This window comes from Aethalodelphis obliquidens, unplaced genomic scaffold, assembly GCF_003676395.1.
Source record: "Aethalodelphis obliquidens isolate GAN/ISIS:26980383/991018 unplaced genomic scaffold, ASM367639v1 scaffold53, whole genome shotgun sequence".
NCBI lineage: Eukaryota > Metazoa > Chordata > Mammalia > Artiodactyla > Delphinidae > Aethalodelphis > Aethalodelphis obliquidens.
The window spans coordinates 2,877,314-2,896,329 of NW_020837997.1; the positions used below are offsets into that span (position 1 = coordinate 2,877,314).

At 55.3% G+C, this 19,016-nt stretch overlaps 1 protein-coding gene across 1 annotated transcript; it reads right to left on the bottom strand.

Moving 5' to 3' along the window:
* Nucleotides 1-4,201: 4,201 nt before the first annotated feature.
* Nucleotides 4,202-18,986, bottom strand: CIST1 (colon, intestine and stomach enriched 1). The gene is given in 9 exon segments (XM_071066757.1): nucleotides 4,202-4,250; nucleotides 6,320-6,525; nucleotides 14,631-14,787; nucleotides 15,312-15,322; nucleotides 15,855-16,016; nucleotides 16,019-16,120; nucleotides 16,122-16,165; nucleotides 18,315-18,404; nucleotides 18,956-18,986. Coding segments are annotated over 9 exon segments (852 nt in total).
* Between the last annotated feature and the right edge of the window lie 30 nt (nucleotides 18,987-19,016).

Here is a 19,016-nt window from a genome sequence, read left to right on the forward strand (position 1 = left end):
TCATTCAAGCCTAGGTTGGCAGCCTCCCCAGCCTCTCCCAATGGCTCCATCTCCTCTGCAGTCCCAGGTGCTACTCTGACATTAACGCTTTATCAATAGTTTTAATATTAATGTTTCATTAATAGATTCAACTTTAAATACTTTATAACCAGTTTTAACGGTAATGCATTATCAATAGCTTTTTGGATGGAGAAACTGAGCCACACAGCCAAGATTCAGCATTGAAAACCTGGCCTGCCTGACCCTGGGAGATGACCCCAAGCTTCACCCAGGAAGGGGCAGAGGCCAAAGGAGGGGTTGATGTGACTTTGTTTCACCCTAACTTTGTCCCTGCACGCTATGTGACCTGAGGAGGTGCCCAGCAGCCTCTAATGTCCTTAACACTTCGGTGTCTCAATTTCCCCTATTTGAGCCTCTTCTCTGGGCGAGCACTTGTCTCCTCTGCCACCAGGTGGCCCCCGTGAGACAGGAGGTGGGTGCAGTTACACCCATTTTATGGACAAGTATACCATAAGTCTGACGCTTTGCACATTCTGTTCCTTCTGCTTGGCATACCCTTCCCTGCACTCCTCCCGGCTGACTTCTCTTTACCCTTCAGGCTAAGCTTAGATGTCACCTCTTCCGAGCAGTCCTTCCTCACCCCCTACCTCCAAAAGCTGGGTCAGAAGCCTCCTCTGGGCCCCACGGCACCCTGATCTCTCTCCATCACAGCACAGATCACTCTGTGTTGTCTCCAGCTGGTATGAGTCTGTCTGGAGAGGAGAGATGACTTGCCCAAGTCCGCCTGAAGAATCTAGTTATCTTTTTTTGTTTTTCTAAAAAAAAAAAAAAAGTTTTGGCCCCACTCCAGGACATGTGAGATTTTAGTTTCCTGACCACGTATCAAACCCGCACCCCCTGCCTCGGAAGCGCAGAGTCTTAACCACTGGACAACCGGGAAAGTCTCCCTTTGAAGAATCTAGATAGAGAGAGGAGGGTGGAGGCTGAGTCACATGTGCAGATGGTCACATGGGTCAGATCTCACCCTCCTCTGCTCCAGGTCCTCCTGTGGCTCTCCATTGCCCTCACTTCTGAATCCATACCTCCCTGGACGCCTGTGTGGCCTCACTCCTGCCGGCCTCCCCAGCACACTCCTCTTGGCTCACTCTGCTTCAGTTTCATCATCCCCTCCCCACTTGCTGTTTTTCAAAGCATCCAGGCTCATTCCTATCCCATGCCCTTGCCTGAAGGCTCTTCCCCTGCTAACTTTTTTTTATTTATTTATTTGGTTGCACCGGGTCCTTAGTTGCGGTTCACGGGCTCCTTAGTTGTGGCATGCGAACTCTGAGTTGTGGCATGCATGTGGGATCTAGTTCCCTGACCAGGGATCGAACCCAGGCTCCCTGCACTGGGAGTGCGGAGTCTTAACCACTGCGCCACCAGGGAAGTCCCCCCCCTGCTAACTTTTTTGTCTTTCAGGTCACAGTTGAAGCATCACCCCCTGCAGGAAGCCCTCCGTGACCAGCCAAGTAAAATAAATATTCTCAGAGCACCCTCCTCTCATGGGTACAATTTCACATTTACTGTCCTGATTATTTGATCTGTGTCTGCCTCACCTGCCAGCCCCTTGAGGGCAGGACCAGGTCTGCCTTGCTCCCAGTTGTGCCCTCAGTGCCCAGCACTCAGTAGGTGCTCAGTAAATGTTTGTGAGATGAATTAGAGCCTCCCCTCCCACCCTCCAGCCACACTGATCTGTGTTCATGTCCTCATATATCTGATCCTCTTGAGTCTGACGCTTTGCACATTCTGTTCCTTCTGCTTGGCATACCCTTCCCTGCACTCCTCCCGGCTGACTTCTCTTTACCCTTCAGGCTAAGCTTAAATGTCTTCTTCTTCCAAGCAGTCCTTCCTCACCCCCTACCTCCAAAAGCTGGGTCAGAAGCCTCCTCTGGGCCCCACGGCACCCTGATCTCTCTCCATCACAGCACAGATCCCTCTGTGTTGTCTCCAGCTGGTACGAGTCTGTCTCTACCTTTAGCCTATGAGCACCTGCTTGCCCTTGGGCTGTGGCCCCAGTACAGGGCCTGGCACATGGTAGCTGCTAAATAAATGCTTGCTGAACCAGATGCTCAGACCCTCCCAGACCCATGTGATCCACCTGGGGTACTGGGGAGGAGGGCCACAGCTGAGGACCGTGCTCTGGCACAGACCATGCATGACAAAATGCAGAAATTATGGGTTTGTGTTTGCATCTCACTGATGACACAGGCTCAGGGAAGCACCACCGCTTGCTTGGCAGCGCACAGAACATTGGCCTTGAACCTAGCTTCCCTGAAGGCTGAGCCTCTCCCACCACATCAGCACGTATATGCATGGGCAGGACACACACACACACTCACAGGAACACAACCCACCACTCCTGCCTTCCAGAGCCACGTGGTTCTCCCCCGAGATGGGCCCAAACCTAGTCTCTGCTTGTTCTTTCTCGAAGATGGAAAGTCATGAGTCACCGGGAGAGGGGAGGAGAAGCTGAGGGCTGGAGGGTGGAGGCAAGGGGCCTGCTGGGTCACCTAGGAAAGCTCCAACCCTTCTGGGCTGTGGGGCCCTTCTGCCCCAGACACCAGCCAGGGCTGCTGGAGGGCCAGGCTGGGGTGTTAGGCCAGGCTTGTTGATCAAGAAGTCTGTGGCCCCGGGAGGTCCAGGGACCAAGGCAAGAGAAAAGTCCAGAGAGGAAAGCGACTCACCCAAGGTCTCTCAGCCTGGCCTCAAACCCAGGGCTCTAGATCTGGCCTGATTTAGCTCCCCCTCCCATCCAAGGAGGGCCTGGGACTCCTGGATCCTGCTCTTTGGTGGCACTGAGGCCCCTCTGACCCCACTAAGGCCCCTGTTTTTCTGTGTTTCTATTCTGTCTTTGTCTTATTCTGCCCCCCTCCCTCAGTTTATATGAAACGGGAGCAGCCCCTCCCCCACCTCTACTCCCCTCTTCTCCACCTCATTCTTGTGTGGAAGAAACATCCTGTGCTCAGGCTTCCCAAGAGGCTTCCCTCTGACAGCAGGGGACACGTGAGTGTGTGCGTGTGTGTGTGTGTGTGTGTGGACACGCCACAGAGGAGGCTCCTCCCCCAGCACAGCAGACAGCCTGCCCTGGCCCTCTCATATACCCAACCCAAGCTCCCCTGAAATGCTTGCCGTGGCCACAAACCCACAAACACCCGAGGACACTCCAGGGTCTGGAGGGCCCTTGGACACCGAACTGGATCAGAGCGAGGACAGTCGCGCCCAGCCACACACACGGGCACCACAAGGGGAAACACCCAAGCACGTAGGTAACTGGTATACACACACCTGAACACATCCCCATCATCCACAGACACACAGCCAGCTGTGGACACTCACACAACAGATAGGAGCACACACGGGGTCGCAACTGCTCAGACTCACACGCATTCGGATGCAACGGCACTTGGGCACACCAGGTCACACAGACCCATAAGCGATCATGGCACTGCCGCCCCCCAGCTCCACCCTCCTCTAAAGCGCCAGCCTCAGCCAAGAGGCAGAGACCCCCGCCCCTGAAAAAGCAAAGACCCTCCCCTACTCCCGCCAGGCCCTGCGCGCCCCTCCCCCACTCCGCGGGAGGGGCTGCCCCCGCCCACCTACCGCCTGTGGAAGGAGGAGGGCCAGGAGCGCAGCGACTTCTCGAGCGCCGGCCGCGGGCTCAGGTCCCGCTCCCCGCGGCCCACAGACTTGTCCAGGTCTGAGTGGAAGCGCCGCTGGATGAGGATGGGGTGCCGGGGCTGCCGCCACAGGTGCTTCGGAGCCCTGGCTATGCCTTGGCGGCTGCGAGCGCGGTTCAGCTCGCGGGATGCCTCTACCCCTTCTTGGACCCCTGGGGTCTCCATGCGACCGAGCGGGGGAGCAGGCAGAGAGCAGGGCGCGGGAGCGGTCCCCGGGAACGAAGTGTCTGAGCCCGGGTCCGGCCAGAGCCGGGGGTGGAGAAGACAGAGAGGAGCTGTCCGCGCCGGAGGTGCTGAGGCGGGAGAAGGTAGACACAGGGGCTCAAGGTGGGGCTGACACCGAGGAGCTGTCCTTGTTGAGAGGGTGCTGAAGGATAGATAGCAGGGGAAGAAGAACTTGGGAGTGAGGGTTGAAGACAGGATCTGGGGAGATCCCCAGCGCCAAGGATGGCCTGAGGTCCCCTCTGGTGCTGAACGAAATAGGATCAAGACATGGACTTGGAGTGAAGACAGAAATTGTCCTCCCGATTGCTGCTGAATGGAGAGCGGGAAAACAGGGGCTCTGGAGACCCCCAACACCAAGGCACTGCCCCGACTCCTGATGCCGAAAGGAAAGAAGGCAGTAGATTCAGGAGCTCCGGGTGGCTGAGACAGAGAGGAGCTGTCCGCGACCTGTCGGTTCTGAAAGGCAGGGCAGGAAGACAGACAGGGGTTCAGGAGAACCTTCAGACCAGGGTGCCGACTGCCCAGGAGGTGCTGAAAGCAGTGGTGGGTCCTCAACCCTCCCCCATGACTGTAGCAAAGACGAGTCTGGAAGCAGAGTCAAGGGCTCGAGTCTTCAGCGGTAGGCACAGATGTCAGCCTCTGCTGAGGAAGGTAGGCTTAGTGGTTCAGCCCCAGATGGGGTCTCTCTGGGACCTTAAAACGCCCATACACGCAGGGCAGGAATCCGGGATGTAAAGAGAGATGGGGGAGGGCTGTGGCAGGGCTCTCCAATGCCTGGGATGGGCACACAGAAGCTGCCTCTGGTTGGGATTGCCAACAGTGGGGGTGGGTAGAGAGGGGCAATTTTTTATAGCCACACTGACACCCAGATCCTCAGCAGAAATGGCAGGATCTCATTCACCCTGTGACGCCCTGGGCCCCACCTCACTGTCACAATTCCTGCCCTCAAATCCCAGGCCTGCCCCTCCCTTCCACAGTTCTAGAAACTCAAGGCCCTGCCCACAAGGCATTCTAATCTCAGGGGTAATTTCCTGGGAAGTGGCACAGGGAGGGCGAGAATATTTCAGATCACGGTTAACAGAAGTAGACATGGACAAGAGCAGGGCTGAGAAGGTGGGTGTGGCTGGGGAAGGGAAGCATTTGCAGCCATTTGGGAGCAGAGAGCTCACAAGGACATCTCAAGGATATTTCCCATGAAGACTGCCTACCCTCTACCCCAGTTCTCAAGGCTATTTCCCATGAAGACTGTCTTACCCTCTACCCCAGTTCTCAAGGCTATTTCCCATGAAGATTGTCTACCCTCTACCCCAGTTATGTCCCCAAGTTGGAGGAATGGAAAATGCTTGGGCCAGGGATTCAAGCAGACTGAGCTCCAGCCCCAGTACTACCACATCTTGCTGGGTGATGCGAAACAAACTGCTTCTCTCTGTCCATTACATATGGCTCAGTCCCCTACCCTCCAAAGCTGACAGTGGGAGACAACTTGGTCCAGTGGTGGGAGATGTGGGCTCTGTCACTGGCTGGCTGTCACTTTCCCTCCACAACCCTGTTTTCTATTCCAGAAAATGGGGATAAGGATGGTGTTCCCACCTCTTGGCATTGTTGCGAGGATGAAAAGAAATGTCCCATGTGACGTGTCAATGACCAGGGGCTGCCCATTACCAGTCCCCGCTCTCTCTCACCCCCTGCTGGTGTCCACCAATGCCTGATGTGTCTACTTCAAAAATAACCTACTTCTCTCTAGCCCATGGCTCCTGTCCTGGTCCAGGCACCACTGCCCAGGCCTCTTCGTTGGGCTCCAGCTATTTCCACTCCTGTTCCTGACACTTCTTCCTACAGCAGTCACAGGGAAGTTTTTTAAATGCCGATCTCACGCCCCTGAAAACCCACCCATGTCTCCCCATTACACCCCATGAAGTCTTGTGTGGTCAAGCCCCTGCCCACCTCCCCAGGCTCCCCTCCTACCCTCCAGCCACAGTGCACCTGATCTTCTTGAGTCCAAGACTTTGCACATCCTGTTTCTTCTAATTGGCACACACTTCCCTGTGCTCCTCTGGCTGACTTCTCTTCATCCTTTAGGCTAAGCCTAGATGTCACTTCTTCCAACCAGTCCTTCCCTCACCCCTCCACCCCCCGCGCTGGGTCAGAAGCCTCCTCTGGGTTTCCACATTGCCCTCATCTCTCCAGCTAGTATGAGTCTATCTCCACCATCTCCCTGTGAACACCTACTTGCCCACGGCTGTGTTCCCAGTACAGAGCCTGGCTCACAGTAGGTGCTTAATAAATGCTTGCTGAACAAGTTAAAGAAAGGTTCAGCTAGACAGAGTACTCTCCCTCTCCTGGGACAGGGCCTCTTGACCCCCCACATGCCTCCTCACCTGCCTGGGGCCAGGCTGTGGCTTTGCTCATTCCCTCCAGCCTCGATGTTGAACACCACACAGGTACTGGGCTCCACGTCTCCAGTGGTCCCGAGACGGCTCGACAGTGGTGGCAGCAATGGGGTCCCTGAGAAGCACCTCCGGATGACACCACTGCCAAGGGGATTCGTGGGGGCCAAGCCAGAATCCGCCGACTCCCAGACTGACTGGGGAGAGAGTGACAAGATATGAGCCAGTTCCCAGGCATGAGGCCTCTCTGGGACCCTGGGGACCATGAGACTCTGAGACGCCCTCACCCAGATTCCTGGACTGACCCGGAGAGTTGTGTATCTCAGTCCTACTTATTCCCTGAATGAATTTCCCTCTCTGAGCCGCAGTTTCCTCATCTATGAAATGGGGATGTGGATCTCACCTTTGCAGGATATGAATAGCGCCTGGCCCACAGTAGGTTTTGCAAAAATACTTATCAATCAATTAATACACAGTATATTCATTGTTTATAACATTATATAATATATTGCCATTTATTATAATAATACGCACTGTAATTGTATTCTAGCATAGTATATTATTTATTAAAATATAAAAATAAGATATGCAATAAGTAAACATGTGAATAATGGCGGTACCAATAGGTAATCGTTCTTGTACACTCACTCCACATAGGTGGTGTTCTAAGGGTCCCTCATGGGTCAGCTCACAAGAACACAATGAGGCCATTTTATACAATTATCCTCATTGTACAAACAAGAAATACCGAGGCTCAGAAGTTAAGTAACCTGCTCAAGGTTGCAGTTGGTAAGTAAATGGTGGAGATGGGATTCTGAATTCTGAGCTTTGGTGACTCATTTCTTGAAGGAAGGACTTAACAGGAAAAATTAAATGAGATGGTGTTTGCAAGCATGTGCTGGGTGAACACTTGGGACATTTAAAACTCAAACAGAATCGGGATGAGTTGATGAGTCGGGAGTGTGCGCTCTCCAGCCCAACAGATCTGGGTTCAATCCATGCCATGTGGTCTAGACCAAGAATGCCTCGGTGTCCCCATCTGTGAACCAGTGATGAAATCCAAACAGATTCCTTGGGGTTGTTGATAAGAAAAGGATTAGGCCGGCATGGGCCAGTCGTAGGCTGGGAGCTGTCCGCAGTGCTGACCCCAGGCAGTGGCACCAACACTGGAACCCACAGCCGTGGGGGTAGGAATGGGAGTCAAAGGAACAAACATGGGCGAGGCAGAGCTCAGAGCCAGCCTTCTCCTGCTCTGCCCCTGCACCTCACAAGTGAGTCTGTCTCCACCATCAGACTCAACATTCAGATGGGGAAACTGAGGTCCAAGACCACAAGGCTAATCAGGGAAGAGCCAGGGTAGGGGGGTGGGGAAGAAGATGAGAGAAGGGGACATCAGTTGAACCTCTACTATGTTTATTTCCTTCCTTATGAGGTGGACCTTCTTATTCCCATATCACAGAGGTGGATGTTAAAGCTCAGAGAGGAAATGACCTGCTGAGGGTCACACAGCTGGGGGCGGCTCATGTTCCCCCTCTCCCTTCAAATCTTTGCAAGAATCTTCTCCTCCTAGGACCTAGGATACCTGACTGTTCCCTGACACACACCCCATTCAAGCACTACCGTCACCACCCTCTCCCAAGGGCGCCTGAATTCTAACGCGAAAATCGAAGCGTTCCATCCTAGGCGTCCCCAGGGAGGATTCCTGGCAGCCGGGAGGATGCGCAGGGAAAGCTGAGGGTGGGGTGTATGGAGACAGTGGGCCCCTCCCAGAACAGGAGGCTCACTGAGATGTCAGCTGTCTGTTTTCTTCTTGAGGAAACTGGGTTCCAGATGGGAAAACCACTTGCCCACATGTATATTCATTCATTTATGCATTCAGTACAAAAAGATAATTCGTATGGTGCTAGAAAGAAAATTAAACTATGTTAGAGCCTGGAGAGTGATTGGGGGAGGGGCCAGTAATATTGCTCAGGGGTAGTTAGGGGCCCTTCTGAGGAGATGACTTTGAGCTGAGACTGGAAAGAGGAGAAGGAGCTGGCCAGGAGAGAACTAGGAAAAAGCATACTTGGCAGAGGGAACAGAATGTGCAAAGGCCCCGAAGTGGGAACAAGCTGGTGTGGTTTGATGAACAGTGAGGGGAGGCCGGAGTGGAGTGTGGGGAGGTGGGTTGGTGGGGAATTGATGTGGGACCTCAGGGGTGGTTCTGGGAGTGGATTGAGAGCTTTCAAGAGATGCCACTTGTGGGACTTCCCTGGTGGCGCAGTGGTTAAGAATCCGCCTGCCAATGCAGGGGACACGGGTTCGAGTTCTGGTCCCGGAAGATCCCACATGCCGCGGAGCAATTAAGCCCATGCGCCACATTAGCCTGCACTCTAGAGCCTGAGAGCCACTACTACTGAGCCCGTGTGCCACAACTACTGAAGCCCACGCGCCTAGAGCCCGTGCTCAACAAGAGAACAAGAGAAGCCACCGCAGTGAGAAGCCCGCGCATCATAACGAAGAGTAACCCCCAGTCACCGCAACTAGAGAAAGCCTGCACGCAGCAACGAAGGCCCAATGCAACCAAAAACAAGTAAGTAAATAAACACCGATGAGTTTTGTTTTGGTTTTTTTTAATATAAATTTATTTATTTTTTGGCTGTGTTGGGTCTTCATTGTTGCGCGTGGGCTTTCTCTAGTTGCAGCGAGCTGGGACTACTGTTCTTTTTCTTTCTTTTTTTTTTTTTTGCGATACGCGGGCCTCTCACTGTTGTGGCCTCTCCCGTTGTGGAGCACAGGCTCCGGATGCGCAGGCTCAGCGGCTATGGCTCACGGGCCCAGCCGCTCCGCGGCATTTGGGATCTTCCCGGACCGGGGCACGAACCCGTGTCCCCTGCATCGGCAGGCGGACTCTCAACCACTGCGCCACCAGGGAAGCCCTGGGGCTACTCTTCATTGCGGTGAGCGGGCTTCCCATTGCGGTGGCTTCTCTTGCTGCAGAGCAGGGGCTCTAGGCGCGTGGGCTTCAGTAGTTGTGGCACGTGGGCTCGGTAGTTGTGACTCGCGGGCTCTAGAGCGCAGGCTCAGTAGTTGTGGCGCACGGGCTTAGTTGCTCCGCGGCATGTGGGATCTTCCCGGACCAGGGCTCGAACCCGTGTGCCCTGCATTGGCAGGTGGATTCTTAACCACTGAGCCACCAGGGAACCCCCGATAAGTTTTTAAAAATTTTTTTAAAAAAAGGGCTTCCCGGGTGGCACAGTGGTTGGGAGTCCGCTTGCCGATGCAGGGGACACGGATTCGTGCCCCAGTCTGGGAGGATCCCACATGCCGCGGAGCGGCTGGGCCTGTGAGCCATGGCCGCTGAGCCTGCGCGTCCGGAGCCTGTGCTCCACAACGGGAGAGGCCAGAACGGTGAGAGGCCCGTGTACTGCAAAAAATAATAATAATAATAAAATTAAATTTAAAAAAAAGAGATTCCACTTGCTTTATGATTTTAAGAAGCCTCCTGTGTCTGCATCAGAGACCATTGGGGGAGGATAGAGGCTGGGGCAGCATCTGGGTGGGACATGGGCCAAGGTGGGGCCCATGAGTGGATGCGGGACATGTTTTGGTGGCTGAGAGATGGGCCATGGCCATAGGGTGTTCAAGAAGATTCAAGGGTAACTCGTGATTATGTTGGGTGACTTGTCACACAGTTCTCTGGATGGGTGGGGCCACCATGACCTAGATGGGGAAGATTTGGGAGGAAGCACCGCGATCTGGTGAATTCAGGTTCCACATGGCCTCCAGGGGGAGCCAGAGGAGGCAGTTTGATGTTTGGGTCTGGGCTTGTGGGGGGCCTGGCTGGTTTTGGGGTGAAACAGATAAGACAGGCCCTAGGGGGAGCAGTCGACAGCATCTGCAGGGGCTTGGGTGGTGGATTCTTCAGCAAGCCCTGACTCCCAGGATCTAGCCCAGCTGCTCCCCCCCACCCCGGGGTAGTGTAAGGTAAGGATGGGGGCTCTCAGAGCTGCAGGTGGGGAGTGGAGGGTCCTCCGGACCTCTCAGCTGCAGCGTTAATCAACCTGCCACCCCAGACTAATTGCTTTCCTCCTTGAGAGTCTGGAGTGGGGACAGAAGGCCTGGCGGGATGGGTGGGGAAGGGATGGCGGGGAGGCTGAGAAGCTGTCTTTTGATTGTCCATCTCTCCTGTCTCTGAGATCCTGATATGAGCTAGCTCTGGCTGCAACCCCAAGTCCTGCCTCTAAGACAAACCCTAAATCTGTCCCTTGACTGATCCTAACCCTCCCGTGGCCTCCAGCACCCCTAGATCACAATCCACACCCCTCACCGCAGCCCCCAAGACCCCACGTGCCCTAGTCCCTGCCCTCCATCACCTCTCACCTTCCTCTTCTCCCCTCACTCAACCTGACTCAGCCTCACCAACCTTGTCGTAGCTGCTCCTTAAACCTGCCTCAGGGCCTTTGCACAGGCTGTGCCTTCTGTAGGAAATTCCCTTCCCCCAGCTCTCCCCATGGCTCGCTGCTCGTTTTCATCCATTCTTCAGCTCAAAAGTCACCTCCACAGAGAAGCCCTCTCTGCCCAGCCTGGGCAGCCTTACTCACATTCACCCACCTCCAGAGGTTATCCTTTTTCTTGGTTTAATTTCTGTCTGCCCAGCCTGTGAGCCTCCATGTCCCCAGGCCCAGCACGGTAGGCACTCCACGTGCAAGTGGAATGACTGATGCTGTAAACTGAGTGTTTGGAGGAGCATAATGTGGTCCCCACTTTGCAGAGGAGGAAGGTGCGACTTGGAGAGGGAGTCAGCTGCCTGACCACACACCACATTAAACAGGGGGGCCAGGGCTTGTCCTGGGCGGTTGGAGCAGTTGGGGGCTCAGCTCAATGGCAGGGGTTCAGAGCACAGACAAGGGTCCCAAAGACTCAGGTTCAAATCTTGCTCAACCATTCACCTTAAGGGAGAGGTAGCCTCTCTGGGTCTCAGTTTCCTCATCTGTAAACTGGGACTACCCTTATCTTTCTCCTCCTCCCACAGACAGCTGGGGCGTGACTCAATGAGTTAAAAGCATGTGGGACCTTGCCTGTTGCCGGAGCCCACCTCATCCTGACTTCTCTCCAGCCACAAAATGTTAGCCCCCACCTTTTTTTACACAAGCATATAGAGTCCCAGAGAAGTTAGCAGCCACTCAGGCATCAGCCTGGGATTCAGATCCAGCTCCTGCCCAGTTCCCCACTCACTACTGTCATTTTCTTCTGCCTCAGTTTCCCTGCCCCGAATGTCTGGCCTCACACCCTCCCCACCCTGGACTGAGGGCATCCAGGCCCCCTTTCCCTGGGCAATCAAAAACCTTGCATCCATACCCAAAGGGTCCCTAGTGCCCTCCCTCCCCCATGCCCCCCACCCCGGTCCCCTGCTCCCAAAGCAATGGCTGCAGCCCGGGACTGGATACTTGGATCGAGGCTTAGTGGCCTTTATGGGCCTCAGTTCCCCCATCTGTAAGTGGGTTTCCAGGCAGCTCTGGGTGTTTCCAAGTACTGGAACCCCCCCTCCCCCATGGCCTGGACAAGAGCACCCCACTTCAGTCACAGCCCTCTCCCCACTGCTCACCTCGTTTAGCGGGAAGGAGAGCGCTGTTCTGCTGCGCCTCATGGCAGCACGAGTTGTCTCTGAACCTGGGGAGATGGACGTGAGACCTCTGGGCTCTGAGAGCCCTGCTGTACTCCTGTGAGAGCCCCCCCCTAGACAGGGAGCCCACTCCCATACCCTGCATCCTCTCCTGGAGCCCGCAGACAGTCAAGGTAACCTGGGCCAGACCACAGGCACCAGTGTGGGGCAGCCACCCGGCCCTCTGCAGGGGCTTCCGTCTAAGGGCAGTGGGCTCGGTGCTCAGACATACTCCCCAAGCCCCCTCCCAGCTCCCTGCCCAAGTCAGCAGCTTTGGAGCATCCGGACCCTCAGGAGGAAGTCCCCTGGCCCCATGGGGGATCCATTTAGCTCCCAGCCAAGCTCTGGAGGGTGCAGGGACCCCAGCCCACTACTTGAGAACCCCCCAAACTCACACCAGCTCTGCGAGGCCTGGGTAGGCCTGACGCTCACTGCCACCACTGAGTCCTGCCTGAGTCCTGTGACCTCGCAGGCAGCGGGGGAGGGGAGGACCTAGCCTGCCCAAGTGGCGGCCCAGGGTCCCCGCCCAAGTGGAGCCCCTTAACTGTCTGAGCGCCAGGCCTGAGCAGGATACACCCAGCCGGGAGGTGGGGGGCAGAGCGACTGGGAGGGTGTGAGGGTGTCACCAAGAAGGTGTGAGAGAGAGTGGCCAGGAGCGAGTGACCACGTGTGTTTGCAGGGGGAGTGAGGGTGGGGCGAGGGGCGGGCCCAGAGTGGGCAGGTGTTAAGTTGAATTGTTCTAGCATTTGCTTATGAGAGATGTAGGGAGCCAGAGAGAGAAGAGGAGAGACGGGGAGAGAGATGGAGAGAGACAGAAAGATGGAGACAGAGACAGAGAAAGAGAAGCAGAGAGACAGAGAGGCAGAGAGAGGTTCAGTTTTGAGGTCAGAAGAGGAGGGTTTTACCAGTTTGGGGTCTGGGACATGGGCTTCACAGCCAGAGCCCATGAGGTATGTCTTCAGGAGTTTGAAGATGGCCTTCAGGAGGTCCCTGGAGGCTCCGGGAAAGTTGCCCACTGTGCTCTGCTGCCCCAGGCAGATTGATGACCCTCTCTGGTCCTCTGGTCAACACTCTCTACAAACAGTGGGGGCTGGAGCTGCAGCAGGAACCTGGGGCCCCCAGGAGGGGTTGTGGGGTGAGGAGGGCTGTGGCCAGGGGAAAAGGGTTCATGTGACATTGCCACTTCCCAAGCTGCCATGAGTTAATGTTTCACCAGACCTGCTGCCTGCCTGGGAGGCCCTGCTGTCCCCTCTGCCCCCAAGAATCATCAGAGCATGACCCTCCCCTGGGCGGGCTTCACCTCGATGTGCTGGGTAACTTTGACCCCCAGCCTCTCTGACCACCCATCTCACTGTGGGTTAAACTCAGCCTTGAGGGGGCAGCTCCAGGCCTGAGTTATGGCCAAGGCACACGGTCGAGACCCAGCCTGCAGCCTCGGTGTCCCAATCTGCTAGAGAAGCCTGGAAAATCCCTGGGGGCGGAGTGGGTAGAAAGAAGAACCCACAGACCCACCAGGGTCCCCAGTCCCAGGCCTGCCCCTCCCCAAACTCAGTTTTCCATCCTGTACAATGGGAGGGAAGAGAGTGGATGCCATGCTCAGACCCTGGGAAACAGAACTGAGACAATGGGAGTCGAGGAGGGGAGGGCATTTTGACTCCCTGTTCTCTGCGTGCTTCTGGCCCTTTCCAGTGTCTAAGCGTTTGCACAGGCTGTCCCTGCCTCCTGGTTACCCCTGCTGATCTGCCCTCCTAAAGACTTGAAAGAAGACCGGTCGGATTCTGGAACTTGCTGGCTGGAGACTCCCCCATGGTGTTCTGGCTAAAACTCACACTTCTTTCCATAGCCCACCTGGTGCCCCACAGATCCCTCCCTCACCCAGCTCTGACCCTGCTCACCTCTTTGTTGTTTCCCAAACACCCCTAGTTTTTCCTACCACAGGGCCTTTGTACTTGCCGTGCCTGCTTCCTGGGACACCTTCCCTGGTTTTCCCCAGGGTGGCTCCTTCGCCCTTTCAGGTCTTGGCACAAATATCACCTTCCAGGGACTTCCCTGGGCGGTCCAGGGGTTAGGACTCTGCGTTCTCACTGCCAAAGGCCCGGGTTCAATCCCTGGTCAGGGAACTAAGATCCCACGAGCCTCGTGGTGCACCTTCCAGAGAGACCTCCCTACCCTCTCTGCAAACCTGGACACATGGGACCCTGGGATCCAGCCACAACCCCAATCTGTGACTTTCTGGCCCTCAGCCATCTGAAATTATGTCACTCGATCCCCTGGCTGTCGTCAGTCTTTCCCCTTGAGACTGTTGGCTCCGTAAGGGTGGAGAAATGGTCCCCACTGTGACCCCAGCACATAGTACACACTCAGGAATGTTTGTCAAATGAATCCGTGATTCAGGATGCCTCAGAGGAACAGCAGGGGCTTTATTCCCACAAGCCTTGCCCCTCTCCAGACACCCCAGCCCCATCCAAGCCCCCCATCCCAGCCTCTTGAGGATCACTCCAGTGTGTGACAGGCAGAGGATGACCTTCAGCTCACACGCCCCTGAAGGAGGAACACACACAAGAGGTTGTTGAGGCACCAGTGGGCTTTGCAGCAGGGGCCTGCCCTGCTTGGGAGGGCCATCCCCCCAGCCTAGCCTCCCCCCAACCCCATGGATACCTCATCCAGCTTCTGGAACTCAGACATGCCTTTGTGGCAGCACCTCACGGCCATTATCACACATCAGATGAGCAAAACACACACCAGCAGACACACGGCCACCACCACACCTGGGTTCCTGTGCAACTCGGGGGCTCCAGTGTCACCTGGAGGGGAGCTCTGAGTCAGCCCTAGACCCCATCCCTTCTAAGGCTGAGACACCCACCAGGGCCCAGTGCCTTTTAAGTCCCCTTTCAGGAAGCTGTGCTTAATTCCCTCTCCAGTCTCTGCTGTAACCATTTTTTCAAGCACATTTTTATTCTTTTACTTTTGTTTTTCTTTTCCTTTCTTTTCTTTTTGCTTTTTCTTTTGAATATATTTGTCCACAAGCAATCAATTTTGTTCCCTGTGTTTCCACAGCCATTGTTGGCCACTTCTGGGAGTTCTTGCAAAGTGAAAAAAATAATCCAACCTAGAACTCTGTTTCCAAATGCAGCGACTTTCTGAGGATACATGCAAAATTTGACACTTCGTGAAGATGGTTTATATCCTGTGACTTTAAGCAAAATGTTATTACGCTTTGTGTTTGCATTCTTCTTTGCATGTTTTGGAGACAATGTATTATTTTGAATGACAGATTTTTCTAGACCCTCTGAAAATGCTTGGCCTCTATTGGACCCCTGGGGCCCTGTATGATCACACCCTGCAACTTCCTCACCCTCACTGCTCCCCACTAGTACCCCCACTCGCCCCATTCCAGCCATCTCACTCTTCTTCAGATGCACCAGGCACAGTCCTACCTCAGGGCCTTTGCACTTGCTGTGCTCACTGCCTGGGCTGTTCTCTCCCTAGCTACCTGCGTGGTTCCCTCCTTTGCCTCCTTCAAACCAAGACCTTGGCTGAATAGTCTTTAAAAATTTCAAAACCTTTGCACTCACGTTCCAACCACTTATCCTGCTCTACTTTGTTCTTTTATAAACAAATATGTAATTTACTTATAACCTGTCTCCCAACATAACTGTGTCTCACAGGGCCCGACACAGGATAGGTGCTTAATAAAACGTGCTTGGAATGAAGAAGGTCTGAAGAGGTTTAGGTGATGCTGGGGTGGGAGAAGAGGCCCTTCCCAGCATATTCTTAGGACTGTGTCTCTCCCTGGTGGCCAATCTCAGAACTGCACCCTGGTATCCGCAACCATCCCCCATCTGCCCAAATGTCCCAATACTCACCAAGGTCAGAGGCCACGGATGTCCCGTCAATGGTGGCCGAGGACACGGAGGAAGGCACCGTGCTGGGATTGGGGTGAGTGGGGCTCCGATGCAGGGTGGTCAAGGAGACGGAACTCAGGGGACTAGAGCGGGAGGTGACGGTGTGCTCTGAACTGGGAGAGCCGGAGCTGGAGTGGGTGACTGTCTCTCTGCTTGTGAGGAGGTGGGCTGCATGGTGGAGGTTGCCCCTGAATTTGAGGGGGTTATGGAACCTGCCTCTGAACTAGGGGTGCTAGGGTGAGGGGGTGGAGCCTGTCTCTGGGCTCTCTTGGCTGTTGTGGTTTTCCACTGAAGTAGGGGAGGGGTGGCTGGAGGGAGAAGTCAGAGATTAGGAAGTCAAGTTCTCCATCTCTGAGATTGTAACACCTGAAAAGAAAACACCATTGGGGCGCAGGGAGAAGCTGATTAGGAACAAGGGCTTGTGAGCCTGGCCCAGACTCCCCTCTGGACGCCTCTTTCCCTATTACGTCAGATAGACGACACCCACCGCTTAGGGAGACTTGAAGGATTTAGTGCACCACGTGAGTGCTTGGTGGGAAACTGAGGTGCCCTCGTCTGAATTTCCTTGTCTGAACTCCCACAGCCAGGGTTCCAGTTCAGGGTGGACCCTCCCTGCCCCTTACTCTTGCTTCAGGGGTCTAGAAATCTCTGGATATGGGGAATGGCTGCAACCCAAGCAGCATGCTGAGCAACTCTTTTAAAACTTCCGGGACTCAGATTCCTTGTCTGTAAAATGGACGTCACAGGAAGTCAGAGTGTCTGAGAGCTCACGCAGGTCTGGTACAAGGTGATGTTTGACGGCAGAGATCCACCTCTGAGCTCCCAAGGGGGATCAGCCCTAATCTGCTTCCCCAGGTACCTGGAAGGTCCCCATGGACCTTAGAGCCACAGAGGCCTGGGCTCTAAGACTCTGGAACCCCCACTACCTTGCTCCAGCTGCTCCCTAGCTTCTACCCCATCCTAGACACGGAGCCCAGAGGCCAGGCTGAGGGTAGGTAAAGACTGCATGGGCTGCCCCCCCACAATTACTTCCTTCCCAGTTCCAGGCTGCTGGGCACCTTAACTGCTTGCAAGTTCATTCATCAACCACTCCCTGCCCCACCCCATCCACTCTGCCCTGGACCAATCTTTGTGCTTCCTCCCCTGCCTCACCCCAAGCAGCAGAAATGCAGAAATAATATCTGGCACTGGCCCCAGGAAGGGGCAGGGTCCACATGCAGACCCTGTTTCTCTGTCCAGTTTCCCAGGCCCCACGGGGATGACAGATGAGTCTAGAAGAGGCATGGTGCGCTGGCCTGACTTCATCCCCATTTTACTGGTGGGGAACTGAGGCTCAGAATGGTAGAGAGTCTGGCCCCAGGTGACTGGAAAGTGGGAAGAAGGCCCCTCAAAGACCTCTGAGGAGTCAAGGACTAAGAGTTCAGCCTCCCCAAAAGGTCTCCCACCATTATTTGAGGAAGAATACAGATGAGAAGAGTTATCTGCTGAAATGAAGATGACTCAGGGGCCACAGTGGACCCCAAGCCAAGCTAGACCTCTGAGGAGTTGAACTTCTAAAGCAAACTGAGGAAAACTAGTGGGCCTGCAAGGAGGAGGTTGTTGAGGACATAAACTCTACTGAGTGCCTGGCACAGAGCAGACACTCATGAGCAGCTGGAGAGTTGACCAGAAGGTAAAATGGGGCTGTTTCTATGCACTGTGCCAGGAGTTTGCTTTGCCCAGAGACTCCTAGACCAGGAGACTGGCATGAGCCAAGTCAGCTGGTTCTAATCTGGGTCTGGCACAGGCTGGGAGACTCGGATTCCCTGAGCCTCAGTTTCCAGAGCTATGAAATGGGGATAAACGTGGTGCCTTCTGAGTGAAGCCCTTGTCTGCTATAAGAGTCTCACGTGTGGTGGCCTCCGCTCTGATATTCCAGGTTTGGGGCTGGGACATGGGTCAGAGAGCGATGACTTCTCCACCCTGGGAACTGTCTTATAGGGGAGCAGAAAGAAATTAAGTCAGGCGCCAAGAACTTCTTCTGGGAGCCATCGATGCTCAGTGACCAGGAAGTGAGCCCTTCTCCCGCCCGCACCCCCATGGTCCTGGGGACCTCACACTTCTCCCTTTGGGGTCTGGCTAAGAAAAACTGAGATTTGAAACGGAACCTCAAACTGGGAATGAGGCATTCACCAGCCTCTCGCTGGCTCAGGCTATGCTGGGGTGGCCGAACTGGCGGCCTCAGGGCTGGGGGTGGGGGTGGAAGGGTGGTGGTGCTCCCACCGTTCTCACGACCACCCCACCTTGCTTCTGGGAGAAGGAGCAGCCCTTTTGGGGGGAGGGATGGAGTGCCAGAGCAGCGTGGCCTAAGGGAGGAGTCCAGATGCCAGGTGTGTGGCTAGGCCATATGCCCCCTTCAGCTTCCTGGAAGCTGGATCTCCTTCTTACCTGTTCTTACCTGTAGAGGTGACACTGGCAGTTCCGGAACTCCCACCAGGTTTCAGCAGCAGCAACAGAAGCGGCTGCGGCAGCTGGGAGCCCGCAATTCCTGCGTGGGGAGGGGGGACTGCGGGCTCCGCGCAGGTGTGCGGCCAGGTGCCTGCTCTTTACACCTGTGCGGCCCCTGCTGGCGGCACGCGGAGCTGCTCAGGGGCGAGGCGGAGGCGGGGCTTCCGGACGCAGGGCCTCTGGGGGGCGCTACGGTTCACCAGGGGCGACATTCCTGACCCCCTCTCCACTTGGACCCCTCCACCTCTCCTAACAAACCCTCCTGATTCATGACCCTGAAGCCTTTACACCTTGCCTATCCCCTCAGGATACCCTCTGCCCCTTCTAGTTCCCCCTGGAGCCCCCATCTCTCTGTGCCCCCTCTATGGCTGCCCCACACCCACGCTGTCACCCCCCTCTACCCCTCCTCTTGGCCAGGCTGCCCCCTCTCTCCCTCTCTGCCCTGTCCCTGATCCCACCAGCTGGGGATGTCTATGTACGGCTCTCTCTCACCCAGATTGGGGCCCCTTGGGGCTGGGCCCGGCATCCCCCCAAATCTGGATGTGGCTGGAACCCTCTAGTAATTCCTGAATGAGGCACCCATGCATGCACCTGTAGGATTTTCCAGGGCCAAGGGACCCATGGTGGCCATTCTAGGCCAGGTCCCCAGACA